General features: G+C 34.2%; 1 protein-coding gene across 14 annotated transcripts in view; it reads right to left on the reverse strand.

Moving 5' to 3' along the window:
- The window catches only part of ARB2A (ARB2 cotranscriptional regulator A), a 483,138-nt gene that overhangs the window by 258,478 nt on the left and 202,160 nt on the right, over positions 1–22,500 (reverse strand). For all 14 annotated transcript variants that reach the window (XM_023730112.1, XM_004375027.2, XM_012555172.2 and 11 more), the window contains one exon: positions 14,013–14,231. In XM_023730112.1, the coding sequence (XP_023585880.1) occupies positions 14,013–14,231 (219 nt within the window). The remainder of the gene's footprint in view (positions 1–14,012; positions 14,232–22,500) is intronic.

The following is a 22,500-nucleotide window of genomic DNA, read 5'->3' on the forward strand; positions in this document are numbered from 1 at the left end:
TGGGGTTGTTAACCAATGTCATAAAACAGCATGTGTGTTACTGTTACATGAGAAACTACCTGTTCTGCAAGCCTTCACCTGAAGTACAATAAAATATTTAAAAAAAAAAAAAAATAGTGGTCTTATACAATATTTGTCCTAAAAAAGTCAATTCTTTTAGAATCATTATATATAATGGCATCCCAAATGACAGAATCCTATAATATAACTTTCTCATTATCAACTCTTGAGGGAAGGAGGTTTCTGAAATTTCACAGAGAAATACCAATTACTAAACATTTGATAAGCTATATTAAAAGCTTTTAGGAAAACAAATTCAGGTGTAAGTTAAACATTTTTTTTGAACAAACAAAAATTAGGGATAGTCTTGGTAGATGACCATTAAAATTAATATTTACAAGGGAAATTTTACCTTCATTTCACAGGCTGCCTAAATAAGCCAATGATTACAAGAAAGAAAATCAATGTTTTCCTCTAGTGTTAAATAAGTGAAAATAATATTGAGAATAAAATTAATACTATCTGTGTATGAGATGAAATTGATACACAGAGGGTTTCAAGTAGTAATTTCATTCTCAGAAAAATAAATCTAACCACACAAATAGTGTTTACAAATGCATATATAATTCAAACTGAAGTGACATAAGACAACAAGGGGCATGCTCAGGTCCCGCGTAAACATGTTACATTGTCTTGCTATGTTACACATGAGAGATGCATAGAGAAGTGCTTACATCCATTGATCGCATTCATATGTGAATATCGGGACTGGTTAAAACATCAAAGAGAGTTGGATGGTAAGCAATATGCTGACTGGCTGAGATGTTGAAGATGTACAGGCAAATTTACCTAAAGACAAGCTGAAATCAGAGGGACGATTAAAAAAAAAAAGAAAGAAAAAATCATCTGCGGTAAATAAAGCACTTTTGAGTTGACGATACAAGCTGATTCAGGCTTTCCCTTGTCCCCACCTGTGATAACTCCAAACTCCTTTACTGTCAAGAAGCTCACACATCCCAGATGGAGAGTTTGGGTGGGACTCAGGTTAAGAATAAAGCGAGAGGTGGTCTTTCTCCTGAGGAGAGAATAATGTGGGTCCCAGACTCTACCCCGGTATTTTTACTCATTGCAACCCTCTAACAACAGACTGAATAAACTACTGCATTGTTGGAAATACTATTTGTCTTTTTTAACACAGCAATTGCCTTGCAAATCAAAAAAGATCCAACCATTAATCCACAAACGTATATCTATTTTATATAGACACAAACACATGTCAGAGAAGCATGTGCAGAAACTGTTTACTGTTGGCAGTGCAGTACAGTCGGGATAATTTAGGCTTTGTAGTAGGATACCCAAAACCAAACCAAAGCCATTACCCTTGACTTCATTCCAACTCATTGTGACCCTATAAGACAGAGCAGAATTGCCCCATAGGGTTTCTGAGGCTGTAATCTTTACAGAAGCAGACTGCCACATCTTTCCCTCTCTGACCAGCTAGTGGGTTCGAACTGCTGACCTTTCAGTTAACAGCCAAGCGCTTAACCACTGCACCACCAGGGCTTCTTATAGTCAGATAGGTGGGCTCAAACCCTAGTTACTTTTATGAGGTCTGTAACTATAAGTAACTCTACTTACATCTCTGAACCTCATTTTATGTATCTGTAAAGTCAAAACTGATATTCAAAGTCACATGGAAGCATGATCAATCCAGTTGTATATTAGACAGTTACTGTCAAATACTGTCTTAAGACAGGAAACAAGAGAAACCCTATTTGGATAACTAGGAAGAACGTGACTTCAGAATTAGAGTGCTATAGACAGCTGCAACACAGACTGTAAATCAATTGCATTATCTCTTTTAATTACCACTAACAACCCAAGGTTAAGAGCTCAACTGCTAACCAAAAGGTCGGCAGTTTGAATTCACCAGCCGCTCCTTGGAAACCCTATGGAGCAGTTCTACCCTGTCCTATAGGGTCACTATGAGTTGGAATTGACTCAATGGCAATGGGATTTTTTTTTTTTTAAACAACCCAAAGAGCACCGGTGGCACAGTGGTTCAGTGCTACAGCTGTTAACCAAAGGTCAGCAGTTCAAATCCACCGGCTGCTCCTTAGAAACCTTACAGGGCAGATCTACTCTGTTTCATAGGGTCGCTATGAGTTGGAATTGACTGGATGGCAACTTTTTTTTTTTTTTTAACAACCCTAGTAAAGAGACATGATTATTATCCTTATGTTTCAGATAATAAAATTGACGTTTAAAGTGATTAAGCAATTTGCCTGAGGTCACAGTGCTGGTACTTAGCAAAACTTGAACTGAACATGTACCAGATAACAGCACTCAGCCCTTAAACAGTATGGAATAGTTCTAATACAAAGTGAGGTAAATGTTACACAGGGAGACAGCACCAGTAAAGGGCTAGAATGATGTGGCAGTATATTAGACTCCAGCTGGATAGCAGGAACGAGTTATCTGGGATCTCTTGGGAAACAAAAGGCCACCCCATTATGGGGGAAAAAACAATGGAATGAGAACTGGAGTTGTTAAAACACAAAGTGGGCAAGTGATTCTCCAGGGCCTTCAACTGTTGGGGGTGGAGCAGTGAAAAACAAACTCTAAATTCTCCATTTCCACTGGCCTTATTCTCAGTGAAGAGTGGAGGAGGGGCATCCTACACACACCGTTCCCTGAGTCCAGATAAGAAGAGTTAAAACTGGATAGGCCCAAATGCTTTTAAGAACCAGTCCTATCCTGTTTCAGTTTCTCTATTTCAGTTTACATAGCTACTCATATTGATTGATCTAGTTTTGCTTTACCTAACACCTCAACTGAAAAGTGGTTCTTATTCTAGTCTTATAAACTGCTTTCTTTCATTGCTTCTATGTTGAACTCCAGAAAAGAGATGCAGACCAGTGGTTCTAGAAACGTGATCCACAGACCTCTAGAAATCCCTGAAACTCTTTCGGGGGTTTACAAGGTCAAAATTATTTCATAAAATACTAAGACATTGTCTTTTTCACTGTGTTGGCATCTGTACTAATGGTTTAAAAAACATGGTATCAAACCACAGTAGTGACTGAATTCTTCACTGCCACATACTCACAGTTAAAAACAAAAATAAACAAAAAATAAAACAAAAAGAACCCCAAATGACGCCAACTTCACTTTAAAAAAATGTCCCAGTGAAGCAGTAAAAATTATTTTATTAAACCTCAACCCCTGAGTATATGTCTGTTTAATATTCTGAGTGATGAAATGGAAGGTAGGCATAAACCATACCAAAGCATGATGGCTGTCTGCAGGAAAGGCAGTTGTGCAATTGACTGAGCCATGAGCTAAAGTAGCTGCTTTGTAAGTAGAACACCACTACTACTTGTAAGGCTGACAAACTATGGTTATCAGACTCGGGTATTTGGAAGACATTTGTTTTGAAAATGAACAAAGTAAACCTGTCAGTTCAAGGTAAATAAATGACAGTATTTGTTGCCATGACAAAATTTGAGCTTCCTTGCTAAAATTAGAATTTTAGAAAACTTCTATACTTTCCCATAAGTTTGACGGTGTTTAAATTCTTAAAAGCTTTTCCGATGATATTAATGGATAGGATTTTTTTTTTTTTTTAGATTGTATAATACAATGTGTCAACCAATACGTGATGTTACAAAATCATGCATGAGTAAGAGAGCCATTCAAAGCACAGGATATACCAATGAATTTTCACGAAAAAGAGTTCATGAAAACATTCACTGATGGTGCTTTAGATTACATGTAGCATCTAATCTTAAAGAGACTACCTCTTGTTGACTTTTCGTGTAGTATCAAAAAGAATATACCCAATTATCTGAATAAGTTGTTAAAATACTCCTTCCTCTTACAACTGCATATCTGTGTGAGGCCAAATTTTCTTTGTATATGTAAATGAATACAATATATCACAAGAGTGAATGCAGAAATAGATGACAAGAATCCAAATGTCTCCCATTAAGCAGGCATTAAAAAGATTTTTTTAAATGGCATATTGCTATGTTTTTTAAAAAACAAAGTTTTTTTCATAAAAAGTATGCTATTTAGGCCAACATGTAATGGGTTATTATTTTAAAATAAATCAAATAAATACTTTCTTAAATTTTAAACAGCAATTTAATTTTCTGAGTTTGATGGTAAATATCAGTAGATAAAGTTCTCTGGGTGGAGCAAATGGTCTGCACTTGACTACTAACAGAAGGGTTGGTGGTTTGAACCCACCTCCCAGCAATGTGCAAGAAAGGCCCAGTGATCTGCTTCCATAAAGATTACAGCCAAGAAAACCCTATGGAGCAGTTCTACTGTGTAACACATGGGGTTGTCATGAGTGGTAACTGACTCGACGGCAATGGGTTTGTTTTGTTTTGATCAGAAAATATGATCCACATAAGCAAAAACCCTTGGTGGACCTTAATAATGTTTAAACATGTAAAGGGGTCCTGAGATTAAACAGTTTGACAACTGCTGAAAATAAACCAATGAGGAAGATCTATCTCTTTCTGCCATAATTCTCCCCAAGTTTCCCAAGGTAAAGATGGGTAGGGAAGACAACAAAAACGAGAATAGGATAGTAGGTATCCTACTGAGTATTTTCATACAAATTAATGTATCACATTTATTCTTTACAACAGCCTAATTAGATCTGATTACCCCTATTTAACAGATGAAGAAATTAACACTCTGAGAGGAGTGACTTGTGGAAAGTCACAGCTGATAAGTGACAGAATTAGCATCCATCTCTCTGAAGTTCTAATTCTTTCCACTGTATCATATTTATAGTAGAAACCCCCAATAACTGTCCAATGTCCATCAAAACCCCATAAATGCAGTGCATTGGTCTTTAGTATCATTTCTGTTCTACATCTAAAGATTTAATTATTTTACTGATCTTTCATTCTTCGTTATTGGCTTGCTTTACCAAATCCAAAGAATGCTTGGCACACTCAATTGGGTTTATAGAAAAATGTACTAATTTTCTGAGTGTTAGCACACTTTAGTCATAATATACATAGTATCACATTTCTTCCAATCTCATGTCAGTCACTACTATATACAGTAGATTTATATAAAGGTCTGTCTCCTTTGCTTTGTAAGTTCCTGTAAGCGAGTATTTATTCAAGTATTCATTCATCAAATATTTATTAAAAACTACTATTTACTAGGTTTTAGTAGCATGAAACATGAAAATATAAATATTACTTTCTGACCATTTAAAATACAATTCTGGCCTTTGGAATACTTTAAAATTAAACAATATTTGTGGTCAGTTTTTCTGTTATCAAGCTTCATTACAGTTTGTCTTTTGAATGAAAACCTTAAATGAGGAAACGAGGGTATGCTTGAGTGAGCAGTTCATGATTATATTTTAATATCGCTTATTGAGTTATTAGAAAATGATAGTAATAGTAATAGTGATCCTTTATTAGGGGTTCGCTCTTGTCAGGTGGAACCACACCTCCACTGTTCTCATGTGAAACCACTTCAGCTGGAGTAACATTCCTAGTTTCTTGTCCCATCCCTCGCTTATTCTTTCCCACAAGCGAGTGACTTATCTAGTAAATGTGAAAGGAGAAACTGAGCATGCTTCGCTCATCTCGCCTGAGCTTCTTTCAAATCTGCTTGAACGAAGGATGCATTCTAGTTTGCTTTCCACCATGTGATAAGCAAAGGGGATGTTTACAGAATAGAAGGAAATTTTTTTTTTTTTTGGGGGGGGGGTGTATATGAGGAAGTCCATTTAGCCACAGATCTAAACCACATTTTGAACGATATCATTTTTGAAATATATCAATTCATGTGTATACTGTATCACTGATGAACTGTATTAATTAGTAAAACTGGTATTTTGATCTCCATTTATCTGATTCCTATGTCTTACTGCTCTTCAAGTTTCAAACTCAGGAGGGTACTCAGGGGTACTATTTTTGGTGCAAGTTACTTCTACAAGGGCCAGGGACCTTGAGAATTAGATTCTATCTTAATTGATTCTGATTTCAAGAGATGACAGATGTTATTTACTGGGCCCCTAAAGCCCCAAAACTATGTGCTAGGTATTATATCTGCTTTATGTATGTTGTTATCATTCCATTTTTCAGACAAAAAAAGTGAGACTTACAAAATTTAATTTCTTTGAGGTCACACTGCATTAAGTGCAAGAGCTGGGATTCAAATTCATGTCTATCAGACTCTGTGCTATCAACCTTATCTCCATACTACCTTTCCACAATGCTATTAATACACTAAAAACAGGAAATAAATACAGCTATTGTGTCACAATCTGCCTTCAATGACTACAGGTCTTAATTTGGAAAAATACAGATAAATGCCTTAGAATGTAGAAAATATTTCAAATAACATTTTGTATTGATCACGTAAAGTTACTAGCTAAGCCTATATATATATTTTTTCTTTCTAGTTATATTTTAAAAGATTTGGGCTAAAAAAATAATAATTTAGCTAAAGATGTAGTATGATTCGGGTATTCAGTTTCTGGGGAAAGCAAAATCCAGTATGAACAGCAGCAGCCCCTGGTGGTCTAAGGGGAAAAAAATAGTGTATCTATAATTACGGGAGTGGAAATATGTTTTTTAAAAGAGTATATGTACATATTTAGCCATTTAACTCAGTTCTCAATCCAACACATTAAAAACAGATGCTTTAAAAAATGATCCGTTGGCAAGATGCTTGTTAAAATTTTATCATTTGAAATATTAAAATTCATTATGAATTAATTAGCACATTATATAAAAATAAAATGTTTTTGTTTCATCGTTTTATAAAGCACTATAACCAGTGGTGATTAAAACTGGGAATTTTGTATGTCTTGATATGTGTTGCTCAGAAAGAAACTAAATTTATAGGATTACCACTAAATTGATGACATTTTCTGTCTTCACTCTTGAATTCAGTTGGCAGATGTTTTCAAGAACAAAAAAATTCTGTCTTATTACAAAACATATTAAGCATGTTTTCCTGCCAGGCATGTCTGACATGATGTTTATTACTTAGACCAAATCAATCCCCTTAATAAGCTATAATATATGCCAACAAGTGCATTATTTCATAGTTAAGGAAAGTTGCCACATGAAACATTAAGTACTTTGATCTCTCAAGCTTGGCTCCCAATGCATCGGAAACATGCTACATAATCCACTAGAAAATAGTATCTATTTATGTCGATGTAGCAGATAAAATTATACTTTGCTAACCTTAAAGTTTTGGGTCCAGATTCTACTTTACTTCTGCCTGTGTACACTACCTATTAGCAAAAACTTGAAATTTTGGCTACTTACTAGATACCAGAGAAAAAGAAAAAATGTGTTTTAACAACCCCCATTCTGGTGCTTGATTATATTAGGAAAATAAAACGGTTCCAGAGATAAAACAGTCATTGGTTGTGATATTAATAAACCAAATTTGGCCGTTAAAACACCAGGTAGAAATGACTCCAGTAGCACCAGTACAGAACAGAAGAGGTACAGAGGATAAGACAGGGTGACGTTTATTGGCCCTCGCCAATATTATGGGCATTACTCAAGTCAGAATATCAACAACATATTTTTTCAAAGAAAGCTTTACTTTATCAGAGTTGGCTGACTCTGAACAACTGCAAAAATTCACATGAATGCTGAAAAAAATCAGTCAGAAAACTAGACGCCACCAAATATCTCACATGCTAAGGAATAAGATTTTTGATGGGTGTCAACAAGCAAACAATCCATAAATATTTGAGTATCTTTAATGTGCAATGCCAGGCTCTGCCAAGATTCCTATCTGTAAATGTCTCCTCCACAATTGATTTTTCCTTCTGTGACCATGTAACCGCCCTTCCTATTCTCCTCCCCATAGCAACTGATTTTGTTTTTTTAAACTTGCTGGATCTAATCCCATCTTCTTTAGTTCCCATTGCCACATGCCATAACTAGTCTCACCTTAGAGAAGAAATGTTTAAGCAGTCCTAACCTAACATTAGGTTGATCAGCACCAAGTCACTTTTGCCTATACTCTACCCATACACTCTAAAGTTATATTAATGACCTTCTTCCTCAGTCTGAGTACAAGTCCCATTACGTTCCAGTTTAATAACAGAATAACCTTCATTCCTAGAATGCAGGGTCCATCTTCCAGGTAATTCTAGACTAAAATCTGGTCTTTTGCTTTGATCTCCTTCCAAGGGATTAGATTCTAATGAGTGGGTTTAGTGTGAGTTCCTGACTTCCTTACAATGTGCTCTGTACTGCTATAAAAATCGGCTCATACCTGCTTATTCTCAAGGTAGACATGCAATGCCAAAATCCACAAAGCATGCTCAAAGATCTAGAGGATTCTGGGGAAATCTGGTAGAGAGGCACAAAAGGTAAGTTGGTAATACTAATAATAGTATGAGACAAAAATACAAGAGATATCTCAATATGTTGTTGTCGCAAGGTGCCGTCAAGTCGGTTCTGACTCATAGCGACCCTATGTACAACAGAACAAAACACTGTCCAGATCTGCACCATCCTGACAACTGTTGCTATGTTTGAGCCCACTGTTGCTGCCACCGTGTGAATCCATCTCATCAAGCGTTTTTCTCTTTTTCACTGACCCTCTACCTTACCAAGCATGATGACTTTCTTCAGGGACTAGTCCTTCTGAATAACATGTCCAAAGTACGTTAGACAAAGTCTCTTCAAGGAGCATTCTGGCTGTACTTCTTCCAAGACATATTTATTTGTTTTTCTGGAAGTTCTTGGTATTTTCAATATTCTTCACCAACACCATAATTCAAAGGCATCAGTTCTTCCTTATTCATTGTCCAACTTTCACATGCATGTATGAAGTGACTGAAAATACCACGGTTTGAGTCAGGCGCACCTTAGTCCTTAAAGTGACATCTTTGCTTTTTAACACTTTAAAGAGGTCTTTTGCAACAGATTTGCCCAACGTAATATGTGATCTGATTCTTGGCTGCTGCTTCCATATAGTACATGACAAATTCCACATAAGCTAAGTAAACACAGTAACTTCCATGATGTCCTAACAAGAGTTCACTGGTTATACGGTGAGAGGAAGAGGTGGAATTTCAGCTGGGCACTACAATATGGATAGGATTTGGATTAGGAGAAAGAAAGGAAAACGAAGTTACAGATTCCATAAAGCACAAATACATACAGGGTAGAGGTAGAGGGGATACAGCAGTATGGCTGTACTCTTACGAGCAAGTGTGTTAAGCACAAACTGCAGTATGTCAGGAAAAACTATTTCCATTTTCATCCATTAATTTTAGCACCATGATAAAGCTAAGGAAAAAAAAGCCAGGGTATTCCACTTTTATATGTTCATATGAAAATATACAGATTAATCAAGGTATCAAATAAATATTGGCATAATGACTTTTTATCATTAATTTTTGGAGTATAATCTCAGCCACTGGATTGGGTAGGGGACAAACAACTTCTTTGTTTGTTTGAATGCTTCCTCACAGAAAAATCAAGTAGCATACTTTTATGAAGTAGGGTATTCTGAAAAAAAAAAAAAAAAAGTAGTAGTAGTAGTTTGGGATTTTAATCCTGGCTCTACCGCTTTATTTATTCAACAAAAATTTATTGTCAAGACTCTGTTCTACAAATATCTATTGTGAAGGCTCTGTTCTAGGCCCTGGGGATATAAACAAACAGCAAAAAACAACCCGTTGCCTTGAGTCACTTCTGACTCATAGTGACCCCAAAGGACAGAGTAGAACTGCCCAATAGGGTTTCCAAGGAGCGACTGGTGGATTTGAATTGCCAGTCGCTTGGTTTGCAGACAAACACTTAGCCACTGTACCACCAGGGCTCCTTTAATAGTCTGTTAAGTGACAACTGGCCAAAAATCTATCTTTACCATCATCAGATGTAGAGTACCACATTATATCATGCTTGCATTACATAGTTTAGTTTTTATATTTCAGATAAGCATTTTGTTTTTAATTGATTAGAACAATGTTATACAGAGGAAATGGGATGTCTTAGTTATCTAGTGCTGCTATAACAGAAATACCACAAGTGGGTGATTTTAACAAACAAAAATTTATTTTCTCACAGTTTAGGAGGCTGGAAGTCCGAATTCAGAGCACCAGCTCTAGGAGAAGGCTTTCTCTCTTTGTCAGCTCTGGAGGAAGACCCTTGTCTCTTCAGCTTCTGCTTCCTGGTTCCTTAGAAATCTCCATGTGTCTTGGCATCTATCTTACCCCATATCTCTGCTTCTAACTTGCTTGTTTAATCTCTTTTTATCTCAAAAGAGATTGAGTGAAGATATACCCCACACAAATCCTGCCTCATTAACATAACCAACACAACCCATTCCCAAATGGGATTATAACCACAGGCACAGAGGTTAGGATTTACAACACATATCTGGGGGACACAATTCAATCGATAAAGGGACAAGGATTGGTTTCAGCACTTAGTTACACCATTTATTAGCTATGTGATCTCAGATAAACATGGGCCATCCATGCATCAGTTTCCTTAACTATAAAATAAGGAGGAAATGATTTGCTCCACCTACCTCATGGCCCCCACACATCTGCCAGAACACTTAATTGTGCTCATAAGGAATCTGTACACAGATCAAGAGGCAGTCGTTCAAACAGAACAAGGGGTTTAAAGTCAGGAAAGGTGTGCATCAGGGTTGTATCCTTTCACCATACTTATTCAATTTGTATGCTGAGAAAATAATCCGAGAAGCTGGGCTATAGGAAGAAGAACATGGCATCAGGACTGAAGGAAGACTCATTAACAATCTGCATTACACAGGTGACACAACCTTGCTTGCTGAAAGTGAAGAGGACTTGAAGAACTTACTGATGAAGATCAAAGACCACAGCCTTCAGTATGGATTACACCTCAACATAAAGAAAACAAAAAACTTCACAACTGGACCAATAAGCAACATCATGATAAATGGAGAAAACACTGAAGTGGTCAAGGATTTTCATTTTACTTGGATCCACAATCAACACCTATGGAAGCAGCAGTCAAGAAATCAAACAACACGTTGCATTGGGTAAATCTGCTGCAAAAGACCTCTTTAAAGCGTTAAAAAGCAAAGATGTCACCTTCAAGACTAAGGTGCCCCTCACCCAAGCTACGGTGTTTTCAATCGCCTCATATGTATGCAAAAGCTGGACAATGAATAAGACTGAAGAAGAATTGATGCCTTTGAATTATGGTATCAGTGAAGAATATCGAATATACCATGGACTGCCAAAGAACGAACGAATCTGTCTTGGAAGAAGTACAGCCAGAATGCTCCTTAGAAGCAAGGATGGCGAGACTTCATCTCACATACTTTGGACATGTTATCAGGAGGGATCAGTCCCCGGAGAAGGACATCACGCTTGGTAAAGTAGAGGGTCAGCGAAAAAGAGGAAGACCTTCAACAAATGGATTGACACAGTGGCTGCAACAACGGGCTCAAGTATAAAAATGATTGCGAGGACGGTGCAGGACCGGGTGGTATTTCATTCTGTTGTACATAGGGTCACGATGAGTCGGAACTGACTCAACGACACCTAACAATAACAACAAGCTCATGGGGTTGCTAAAAATAGATGATCAATTGGAAACTATAAATGGTGAAAAAGTATATGAATACAAGTTAATTTATCTTCATTACATACCATGATTTGAGTCTTAAAATTACCAACACTTGTTATTTGGAAACATGCAGAAGGAAGGAAGTACCAGAAGAAGGGGATCAAAATTTCCTAAGAATTAATTCACTTTCCACAAAATCAACCATTCTTCTCTCTGCCACCATAGGAGCAAGACTTACTGTTTAAAACATGTTTGAAGAATGTCAGCTTACCTCTGCTATTCTGCACAATTCTGGGAGATTTTAGGAGAAAGGATGTTAATTAAGAAAAAAATAACAGTTTATAGCTAAGATCATCAGACATAAAATGGTGCTATCTATGTAAGCCTATTTTTGTCTTTTCCATAGATGCCTGGAAGAGAAAGAGGTGGGAATATAAGATAAGGAAAAGAAGTGAAACTAGCAGAAGAATAAACAAGATAAAAAAGAATTAAAGAAAAAAAAGGCGAAAGAGAGCAGGTCCTAAGGATGAAGCAACACAAAAAAGATTTTTTGTCCTTGCTGTAATAAAAAATAGATGCAAAGATAAGTAAAGCAGATGTAAAAAAGAAAATGTACACGTACAAGACAAAACAAATGAAAGCAATGGTGACAAGACAATGAGAAAATAGGAAACAAGAATGAAAAGCTACAGGCCAGATTTCTGAACTAGATGCTTAAACTGTACATGTCAAGGCAAATGAAAGAAACTGTCATAAAGATATAAAAAACTTAATACATAAAATCACTTTTTGTTTGCATTTTATATAAGCAAGTGAATACTGTTAATGATTTGCTTATTTCAAAAAGCTTACACAATTCATTTATGCGATCTGGATATCAGAAGTAATTTTTTCAAACTCTGTCATAAGACCTGAATTGACAGACTGGATCACATAGTAGGGAGCTTAGGACAAATGACAGAAAAGAGGGTGACATCATGATCCTGACGCAGTCATAGAAAAGAAAGGGAGTGATATAATTAGAACAAGCAAGCTACTCATTGATTCCAAATCTAGTAACTGTTTTTATTCATCAAAATAACATTAAGTAGTGAGATGCTTTTGAGAAATTTAAAGACAATCTGGCCAACTTCTGCTTAACTCATTAATTATATGAAGTGCATTGGGTATTCTCGGTCAGTATACACTTTGGGTTTTGAGAATTTATATACTGCTTTCACTAGTTTTACTGTCATAACTCACTGGATAGACTGACCAAACGTCTTGAATGTGTGGAGTACAATTCCAAGAAGTACAGTGATTTGCCATGAACCTATGAACCAGAAGTATAATAAAATAAATACCTTAAAAAGCAATGTACTTCCCTTTAAAGGTGGTATGAAATATTTTAATGATCTTTTAAAGGAAATGTAAAAATAGCTCAAGTTGTAAAGCTGAAACTTTACTTCTATCCTACACTGTGCAATTTATAAAATGTTAATTAATCTATGCATAAATGTTTTGAATTGCTCACTTGAAGAACATAACAATTTACTGTTTTACTTACCCAGTGGCATTTTTGACATGCTTTACTACTAAATTAAACTTCTAGAGTCCATAATAAGGGCTTTGAAAATCCCATGAATATGCCTCCAATATATAAGGCATGGTATGTATATCAAGCAGAATGTGTCAAAGTGCAAATAAAATTGTTTGTGCCCCCTGCAGAATTAGAACTCCTTAGGCAGCATGATTCCATGCTGCTAGCATTACAAAGTGCAAAGGTTCACTGGGTAAGAAAAGAGCAGAGGACAGAGTTCCCTCATTACACTATGCCTAAACTATTCTAGCTTAAATATTTATTAAGATATTAATTACTCTTTCTCCCTCTATCTGCTTTCTGAAGTTAAGCTGAGACACAGTGGATAGATAGCTGCTGAAAGGAAAACAACGCATTATCCAGTAAAGCTGTTACCACCCAAGATGAAGACTGATGTTTTTCTACAGCGTTTTATTAACTCTGCAGGTAATGTGTCTTAAAATTATTAGGCTACATGTACTCTCTCTTACGGATAATGTTAACAGCATAATAACTTAAAGAAATAGCATGTTGGAATGTTGGATTGGTAAGTTTTCTTCCTTCTGCATATATCATAATAAAATTATTTTAGAAAAACTTCCTTGAAGGAGTGTATGACACAAAAGAAAACAGCATTTGCATTTGAGACTTAAATAAAATGTCACACTGAAATAGGAATGATGTGTTTTATAATTTTGAATAAATAATAGAAAACATTTCTTCCAAGAAGTAGACACCCATGGGAAATGGATGGCTAAAAATTAACTATCTCTTTTTGAAAAAACATAAGCAATATAATTTATATGAAGACAGACCTAAATAAACAAAAGGAAATAATGAAGAAAATGAGAGATCTCACTTACTCTGATATACAACTGCATCGTTTCTTTTTCTCTTTGGGGGTTACGGTACTTCTCATAGAAATCACGTCGCTTCTTTGTTTCTTTAGGGACTTTATCTTTTCTTTCCCGTTTTTCTGCTGGTTCATCTGAACTATCAGAAGATGACTGTACATGTATCGTAGGCTTTTCTACTTCAATATAGTTTTCATTGGGATTCAGTACTATTACTCCATATCCTTCCTGTTTTGAAATGAAAAAAGAATACAAAATGAATCTTAGAAACCATTTCCAATTCATAAAAAAGTTCTCATACTTAGTGATTTAATAAAGTTGCATATTCACTAAAATTTTTCTTTAGAAAAAATAATTATGATTTTTATTTTTCTAATAAAAAGTCATTTTAAATTGCCTTTATTGTTTGTATCGACTACCTATTAAGAACAAAAAGATAATTGTAACAAAGATTAATAAGGGTTAAATTTTTTTTTAAATGTACTTCAGATTGCCTAGTTTCCCAAAATGATCAAAATAAATTATTAAATAAAAAGCACATTTTCAAACAACATTTATATTTATAATATATATTGAGAAAATAAACTATTTGAAATTGAAGTTTACAATTCAAACTACATTTTGTTGGATTTTCTTTACAATCAGCCTTTAATGACCTTTTTTTTTTTGAACAACAAAAAAGAATAAGTAATTAAAAATGAATAAATCTGACCAAACATTCTATAGATTTACATATCTACATTATCAAAAAGGTACAATGTCTATTTGTGCACCTTGAATTTGATTCATCTGTCTTCTTTCAGGAAGCCAGAGAAGTCATAAAACAAAATAAATTAATCGTGTACTATGATGTATGGAAGCAACTCTTAAAACCTTAAAATTTCTTTCATTTTTTAAACTAATATAATTTTTCTTGATTAAAATCTAGAACCAAGAAACACGTGAAGTTCTAAAGTTTACAGTACAGCTTGTGAGCTATTAAATCTTTCTTTTTCTTTAAGTTTGTAAAACATATTTTCCTGTCTGATTTAATTCTAACAAGGTAAACATTTCTATGGTTATGATTAAAGAAACATTTAATATTTATATTATATTATAACTGATAGAAGAATCTAACCACAAGAAAATAGAGACAAACAATAACCACTAGTAAGTATGTGCAACACAAAGTTTTGAAGCTATTACATATCTTGTCTTTTCTATTCGATTCTGTATTATGGTTGTCTCAGTTATGTTCTTGTAAAGTCTTGCGAGGTCATAGTCAAAAGATGTATTATATTATGATAAAAAACATAAAGCTATACAGAACATTAAGCTTACTAAATTTCCTACTTATTAAAAAATTGTATTTTTTCTTGAAGTATTATTGTACGTTCTATTTGAAGTTTAAAATTTAATTCCCTTCTATCAAGTTTCCCATAAGTAGATGATTTTAAAAATTAAAGCAGTAATAATAAACCAATATTAAGATGGACTGAATTATCTTATTTTGAAATAGGCTACAATGCTGTACATGGTTGCTTTTTTTAAATAGCTGATATCACAAACTACATACAAATTTTATTTATATTGTTTCAATTTTTCTCCCTCAATCAGATGGTATTATTGTCTAAAATCCTGATTTAGTTTGGGGATTCCAGATCACTGAAGTTCTGATTTTAGTGATAGGACTGTTAATTAAGATACAGTCCTCTTACCTATGTGAAAATTATCTGTGTATTAACACATACCACACTGATTAACAAAACACCATACACTCTTCAATGGATGTATTTTAATTTTAAATAAAACTTTTAGATAAATGCCTCTTTCATGAAAGGCTTATAAAATACTAATTTTTTAAATTTAAACCTTCTACTTCAAAGTACAAGAGAATTTTTTTTTTTTTGAAGTTTCTTAGCTGGCAAGTCAAAGTTTTACCAACAAAAGATATTTTATTTGGTCCTGCTTTATTCTAATCTGTACAGCTATTCAAAAGTCTTGTAATTCATTGTGATCACTGTCAGGTAGACAGATTGTCACTTGGTGATTTTCTACAGTTGGACACACTTGACTAGTTATTAAAATCACATTGGAAGGAAGTTCCTACCCCTCTTCCTTGTGCCTCTTACAACTTTTCACGCCCTTCTCAAATTTCAGCTATAACTTCTCCTCCCACCAAAAGTAAGTTAAAGAACACTGTTGCACTCTGCTAAACAGGGTGAAATAGAGGCATTCAGTACACTGTCTCTGATATAAGGAACATAGTCAAAAAAGGTCACCATAGGCCAAAAAGAAAATTGCCTCCTTACTAGATTCTGTACCGTGAGTAAGTGGTCTCCTGTCATGTTTCTTCCCTACGTTCTTTGAGTGAACTGAACTTTAAACACATACACACAACTGAGTTTCTCATACTTACATATGAGTATATGAATTAGAGCAAACAAGTCCAAAACAGACTCTCAGAATTCTTAAATACAGTTGAAAATAGTGATATACTATACTTCAGTGATAGTATGAAAAATTCCAAACTCAAGGTGGGACTTTAAAAACATCATCTTTGCACAAGGAATGAATTTCAAATAAAGGTGAACTCTTTGGAAAATTTATAGTAACCAGAATCGCAAAAGTATTACCCTAATTTATAACTTAATCACTAGAAATAATACTGTGGTGATATCAGATTTGAGCACAAGTTTTTATCAATTCTTGGAAACCATGGATTGAAAAAATTATTGTGCCTATTTGATTTTACATGGACTCTGAAATTTGATGTGTCCAATCAAAATAAGCATAAAATGTAGACACACATAAATCATCAAAGAAGTAGTATTTGTCTAAGTTATTGATTAAGTAACTGAAAATTACATGACTCATTTGTCCAATTTTATAAAGACACAATGTCAATTTTTCACTGAGGCATCAACAAATGAAAAATGATTCTCCTTTTAAATCACTGCTATATAAATCAATTATTTTTATCACTTAGATTTCAACAGTGAATGTTTCTCCTTAAATATCTAAATTATTAGAAAATATTTTATCCTTTAGATATTTCAGACTGTCAATATAATTAATGTAATAACAATCAAGAAATATTCAGAAACATTTTCTGCAGAAATGAGAGCTAATTTTAATAAATGTCTTTGTTGCAAATTCAATTATCATTTTGTAAAAAAATTACATTTTTTAATTTTTTTCCTGATAAATAAATTAATGTAGTATTCAAAGAGACCATTCATAGCCATTTTATAATGAGTAGGAGAAAGGAGTAACAAAATAAAGTTAACTATCTCATCTACGTGCTCTAACCACTGATAGGTAGTAAAATCTCATCTTTTCTACCTTTTCTTTGTCAAATGCAATATTGTAAAGAAATACTTTTGTATAAACTACAAAAATTTTTGCTACATAAATATTATTATATGGAAACTAAGGAGTCAATGCAAACAGTCAAGTAGAGACAAAATATCAATTGTTAAATTTAACTCTTTCAAGCAGAATAATGCCAATTTACATCTTAAAAAATCAGAATAAATATCATTTAAAAAATTGATTCTTTCTCTTCCCAGTAACTCAATCGGTACACAAGAGAAATAGGTAAGAGATGCTAGTGTGACCTTTGCCGAATGTAGCAATAAAGTTTTACAAAAATACACTATAAAATCAAGCATTAAGTATAGTATCACAAAAGAACTGTGCATTTCCACTCTAATAAGGAGGCTTCCATAACTAATGCTTGGAATCTTAAACATTTTGTATTGAAGTATTCCTTTTATATTTAATTATTCCTTAAGCATGCCAAATTTCTCATACAATGAAAAGTTAGATCATTTCCAATATACATGGAAACCTCTCCTGTTATCTTTAACAAGATAAAATGATCAAACTGATTATCTAACATCCTACGACTAAATAAATAAAACTCCCGGCATCTTTTATAATGATTTACTCAAATCAATTCCAATATCCAACATTTCAAGAGACAAAGCATACACAAAGTTGTTAATTAACTCTTATGTTTGATCGCACAGTCTAGTAGAAGATCAAGGGGGTGATCAAGAGAACAGATATTGGTAAAAGTAAACTTTATGTCTTTAATTCATCCCATTCCATTTTATTATACTTTTGTAGCTGTAACTGTAGCTTCATTTTCAGACCTGTGTTTATAAGGTATAAACCATGGGATCTTAGTATCCCTCCAACTTTAGTGCTAGACATAGCATTTTATTCAGCACAAGTACTTGCTGTGATCTAAAGAGAAACACGGGCCTCCAGGCCTCCTTTACTTTGAAGTCTATAGATGCACTTACTAGTAAATAATAGTTCATTTATCATTCACTCAGCAGATGATGGCTAAGGTCAAAGAGGTCTAAAACAAGTGATGCTGAACACAGAGAATCAAAGAAGAAGAAACCTTGATAAATAAATGAAATCAGTACAGATATGTACTTAGCAAGAAGATTCTACTAACAGACAAATTTTTAAATGCCTGACCAAAACCAGAATGTACTTTTACCCCAAATAAAATATTTCTAAAACTAAAGGTTTATCTAAATTAATTTGCTATTAATTATCAATTATAAGGCAAACAGAAATTTGTGGCATATTCTACATCTTTTCAAATCTCTTGTGGTTGGCTAAATAAAAAATGAGCTAAAAGTACTCAGCTCTGCATAATAACCTGCCAATTCTGCAAGCCACACGTGACCAGAGAGGTCAGGAGCCAGAGTGGAATCCTTTGACCTATGGAACTATCTGTTGGTCTTCAAGAAAGGCTCTGTAAGACATCATTTTACACGGATTTGTCAATCATATTTTTCAAGTTCAGCATTCTATCTGCCTGGTTTGAAAGAAGATAGGTGTGCATCCATCCTCAAGGGAAATGAAACCCAAAGTGTTTTGATCTGTAAACTACATCTGCCCATGGTTAAAATGGACAAACCCTCGTCCATCATCTTTTCTGAAAGATGTATGTTCGGTTTATTTCTCATCTTTTTTCACAAGAAGGGTATGTATATGTCACTGTTGCAACATCCTCGGTGCAACAGTGAGATAAGATCATGACAACCAATCAGAAGCCACTAGTGAAGCGTTAAAGTAAACATAGCTGTTGGAGCTGCAGCTCTGCTAGAAAAATGCCCCCTCCATTATTTCAGTAATTTTCTCAAGACGTGACCTGGGACTGAAACCCTTGAAATGTCACTTGACTCTGTTTTGTGCTTCTTCCCAATGTGCATTTAGGTATCAGCACCCTGCTAATATTTTTTAAATTGTTCATCACAACCATGCTTCAACTTGTAGCTCCCTAAATTCTAATGCTGTGTTCCATGGAATGAAAGTACCAAAATATGGGCCAACATACTAGTAAGTTTCCAACTTCAAATAGCTCATCAAGTTAGTCAGTAAAAGAAAACATGCCACAAAAAGTTTTCAGAGGACCACCTGTTGTCTATTATTTTTACATAGCACTTACTCATAAATCATAACACAGGGTAATTAATCAAGCTGTCAAGGAGAAGGTCAAAGGTTGTATGGTAGAGTCAGAAGGTCATGCATGGGCTGATAGAGGTCAGGGTCACACTGCATTCCTCATTATCAAGTTGGGATGAGAGACGGCCCAAGCAAACAAAAGTGAAAGCAGATGGAGAAGTGAGTGGATAAAAAAAAAGAAAGAAATTTCACAAACAAAAAGAAAAGTGAAAGAAGACTGTCAGCTGCCTTCAACTAGAGAATAGAAAAGAAATACACTGAAATGTGCTCAAAGGAGCTCAAGAACATAAAGAAACTACAGTTTTATTAATTAAATAAATTGAATATAACTTTTCTTGGTCATTTATTAGTGCATACTAAGCAATATTAGGAAATACGTGTTTACCATCTCCATACCTTTTCTAGCTAATGGGCTCCAGATAAATTAAGGTACAGCCAAGAATTCTACATATGATTTACATTTTTAAAAAATTTATCATAAGAAGGTCCTTTTTTTTTTCTCTAATATTGTTTCAGGGTTACAACATAGATGCAAATAATTTTAAGCCTAAGACAGACAAGACATAATTTCTTGAGTACGATACAAAGATATCCACAAACATAAATACTCATAAAAGTCCTTCTGAATAGCAAAACAGTTATAAAATATTCTATTATTACACTGGCCTGAATTAGATGCAGAATACTGTGCAAAATTAGCTGTCACCCTTTGCTCAAAATCTTTGTTAATCTCATTTTGAATGTTTGCAGCTTTATCAACACATGCATCAATGTCAGCTCCTTGGTTACTGAACCGCTGTAGTTGGAAGAAGATATAATTAAAATGTTTTGGCACAGAAAAGGTGAAATTGTATCTTCCCTTGTTCCCTGAGGAGTCTGTAAAACATGAAGGATATATTGACAAACACACACCCTTGTCTCCAGTTCTGACATCTCAGGTCATCCAAGTGCTATTTATTTTAAAACATTCACTTTGCACTTACCCATATTGTCACCTGCTCTGTTTCTAAGTTTTATAGGTTTTAGAACAGTATGTAGCTTAAACTTCACAAATTTCCCTTGTAATCATCAATATCTTATTTATGGAAGCATACCATAAGTGCACAACAACACTAAAAAATAAATTTACTGTTGATTATCAAGGACAGAAATACAATTTAATGCTATAGCGCTGTAAAATCTTTTACATTCTTTGCTTCTCATTATCAGAAAAAGAAACATAAACATACACCCACTCATTTACACATTTAACTGAAAATAACAAGTTACAACTATTGCCTGGCTAATGACAGATCAAAACCCCTAAATGGATCTAGGGAACCCTAAAGACACACCTCCTTCATCATAAGGTCCAAATCAGACAAGGATGGACAGGTTTATCTTATGAACTTTATACTGTTCTGCATGCTAGTTACACCTTTATGTTTCAGAGTGCTGAATGAAATTCCAATGGTCACCTAACTTCCTATTAAAATCCATTATAACATTATGTAAATATCATAGCTATTAAACTATAGAAGATAGGCATATGGTCTTCCAAAATATTAACACTTTGACCCAATCACATATCACATAAAACATATGCTGAAGTTTTTAAAGTTACTCTTAAAACCTGCTAAGGAACTATGATACATAAATCACTGTACCTTAAAATATGCCACCTTTCTCCTTTTATTTCTCCAATTAAAATGTCATATAGTTGAAATATTTTTTGAAAGATTGTTGTTTTTCAAGAATACATCAGTGTTCTGCTTGTGGTCCTAGAGTTCACTTGCAAAAACGAGGACATAATGAAGATTCCCAAGTATTTGCTGAATTAAACACTGATTTCATACAACGAATATTTAATAAGCAGCTACTGTGTACCAAGCACTGTGCTAGGTACAGTGCATTTTAAGGTATTTCCATTCAGTAGAGAATTTCAAATCAGAATCAAATAAAAATCCCTAAAATGTCTACATGAAGCCCTTTCATTCTTCAAGAAAAAGAGGAATGTGAAAAGGAAAAAAAAGGAGGGGATCATTATGTTAAAATGCTCTTAAAACCAATCTAGTTACGCTTTCAAAGATGACTAACTCTAAATGGTGAGCTATGTTCGTGTTAAAAGCAATATTTAAACTTAGTCTACCACAATGAAAATACAATATTTTAGGGTATGTGTATGTGTATTATACATTCAGATATTTTAACAAGTCAAATCATTTCACAATCTAAGGGAAAAGCTTCTATACACATCTACCTCCTAACAGGTGCAACTGAGTACAGCTATGAATTTCCCTTCCCACAGTGACCTATGTCAGACGATCTTCTCATACTTCTTCTGCTAAATAATTTAATTACTTATGAATTATGGTTTCTTTGTAACCTTTCAAATGACTAACTCATTAAAATGCAAAAATATGCAAAACATGATGTCACTGGGTCAAACAGCTGTGTTGGTAAAATTATGGCTGTGAATGTCCTCAAGAACATGAAAATATTAATAATTTATATTGCTCATTAGATGGCAAAAACTATTTAAACAGATTTAGGGGCAGATTAATTTTATAATCACAAAATGCTACACTATCTCACGGTAACAAATCTTTCCACCATCTGTGACCCTTTGGTATACATAAAATACATAAAAACATATAACTGCTTAAAGTTTTTGTACTATAATATACATATTCAGGGAAAAAGAAGTCATAAGAACCAGAAATACAGAAGTAAAGAACGTTACTGAAAAAAACATAAACTATTTGCCAACTTTAATCACAACTTAATTTTCCTTCAAAGAAACAGGACACAGCATAGTACGTAAGTTATAGTAGAAGGCAGTCAACAAGTCATACTTCTGCAAACTAGTATAACTGTCTTAAGCTGCTTAAAAATAAATGTCATTCTATAACTTCAAACCTTCTGGAGAAACTTTTCAGAGAAATGGCAAGAAGTGATGAAATTATGTAAACAAAGTACTATCATATCGAAAGCTCAAAATGTCTCATGCCTGTGCTTCACAGTATCATGACGGTACTAAAAGCAC

This window comes from Trichechus manatus, unplaced genomic scaffold, assembly GCF_000243295.1.
Source record: "Trichechus manatus latirostris isolate Lorelei unplaced genomic scaffold, TriManLat1.0 scaffold00032, whole genome shotgun sequence".
Taxonomy (NCBI): Eukaryota; Metazoa; Chordata; class Mammalia; order Sirenia; family Trichechidae; genus Trichechus; species Trichechus manatus.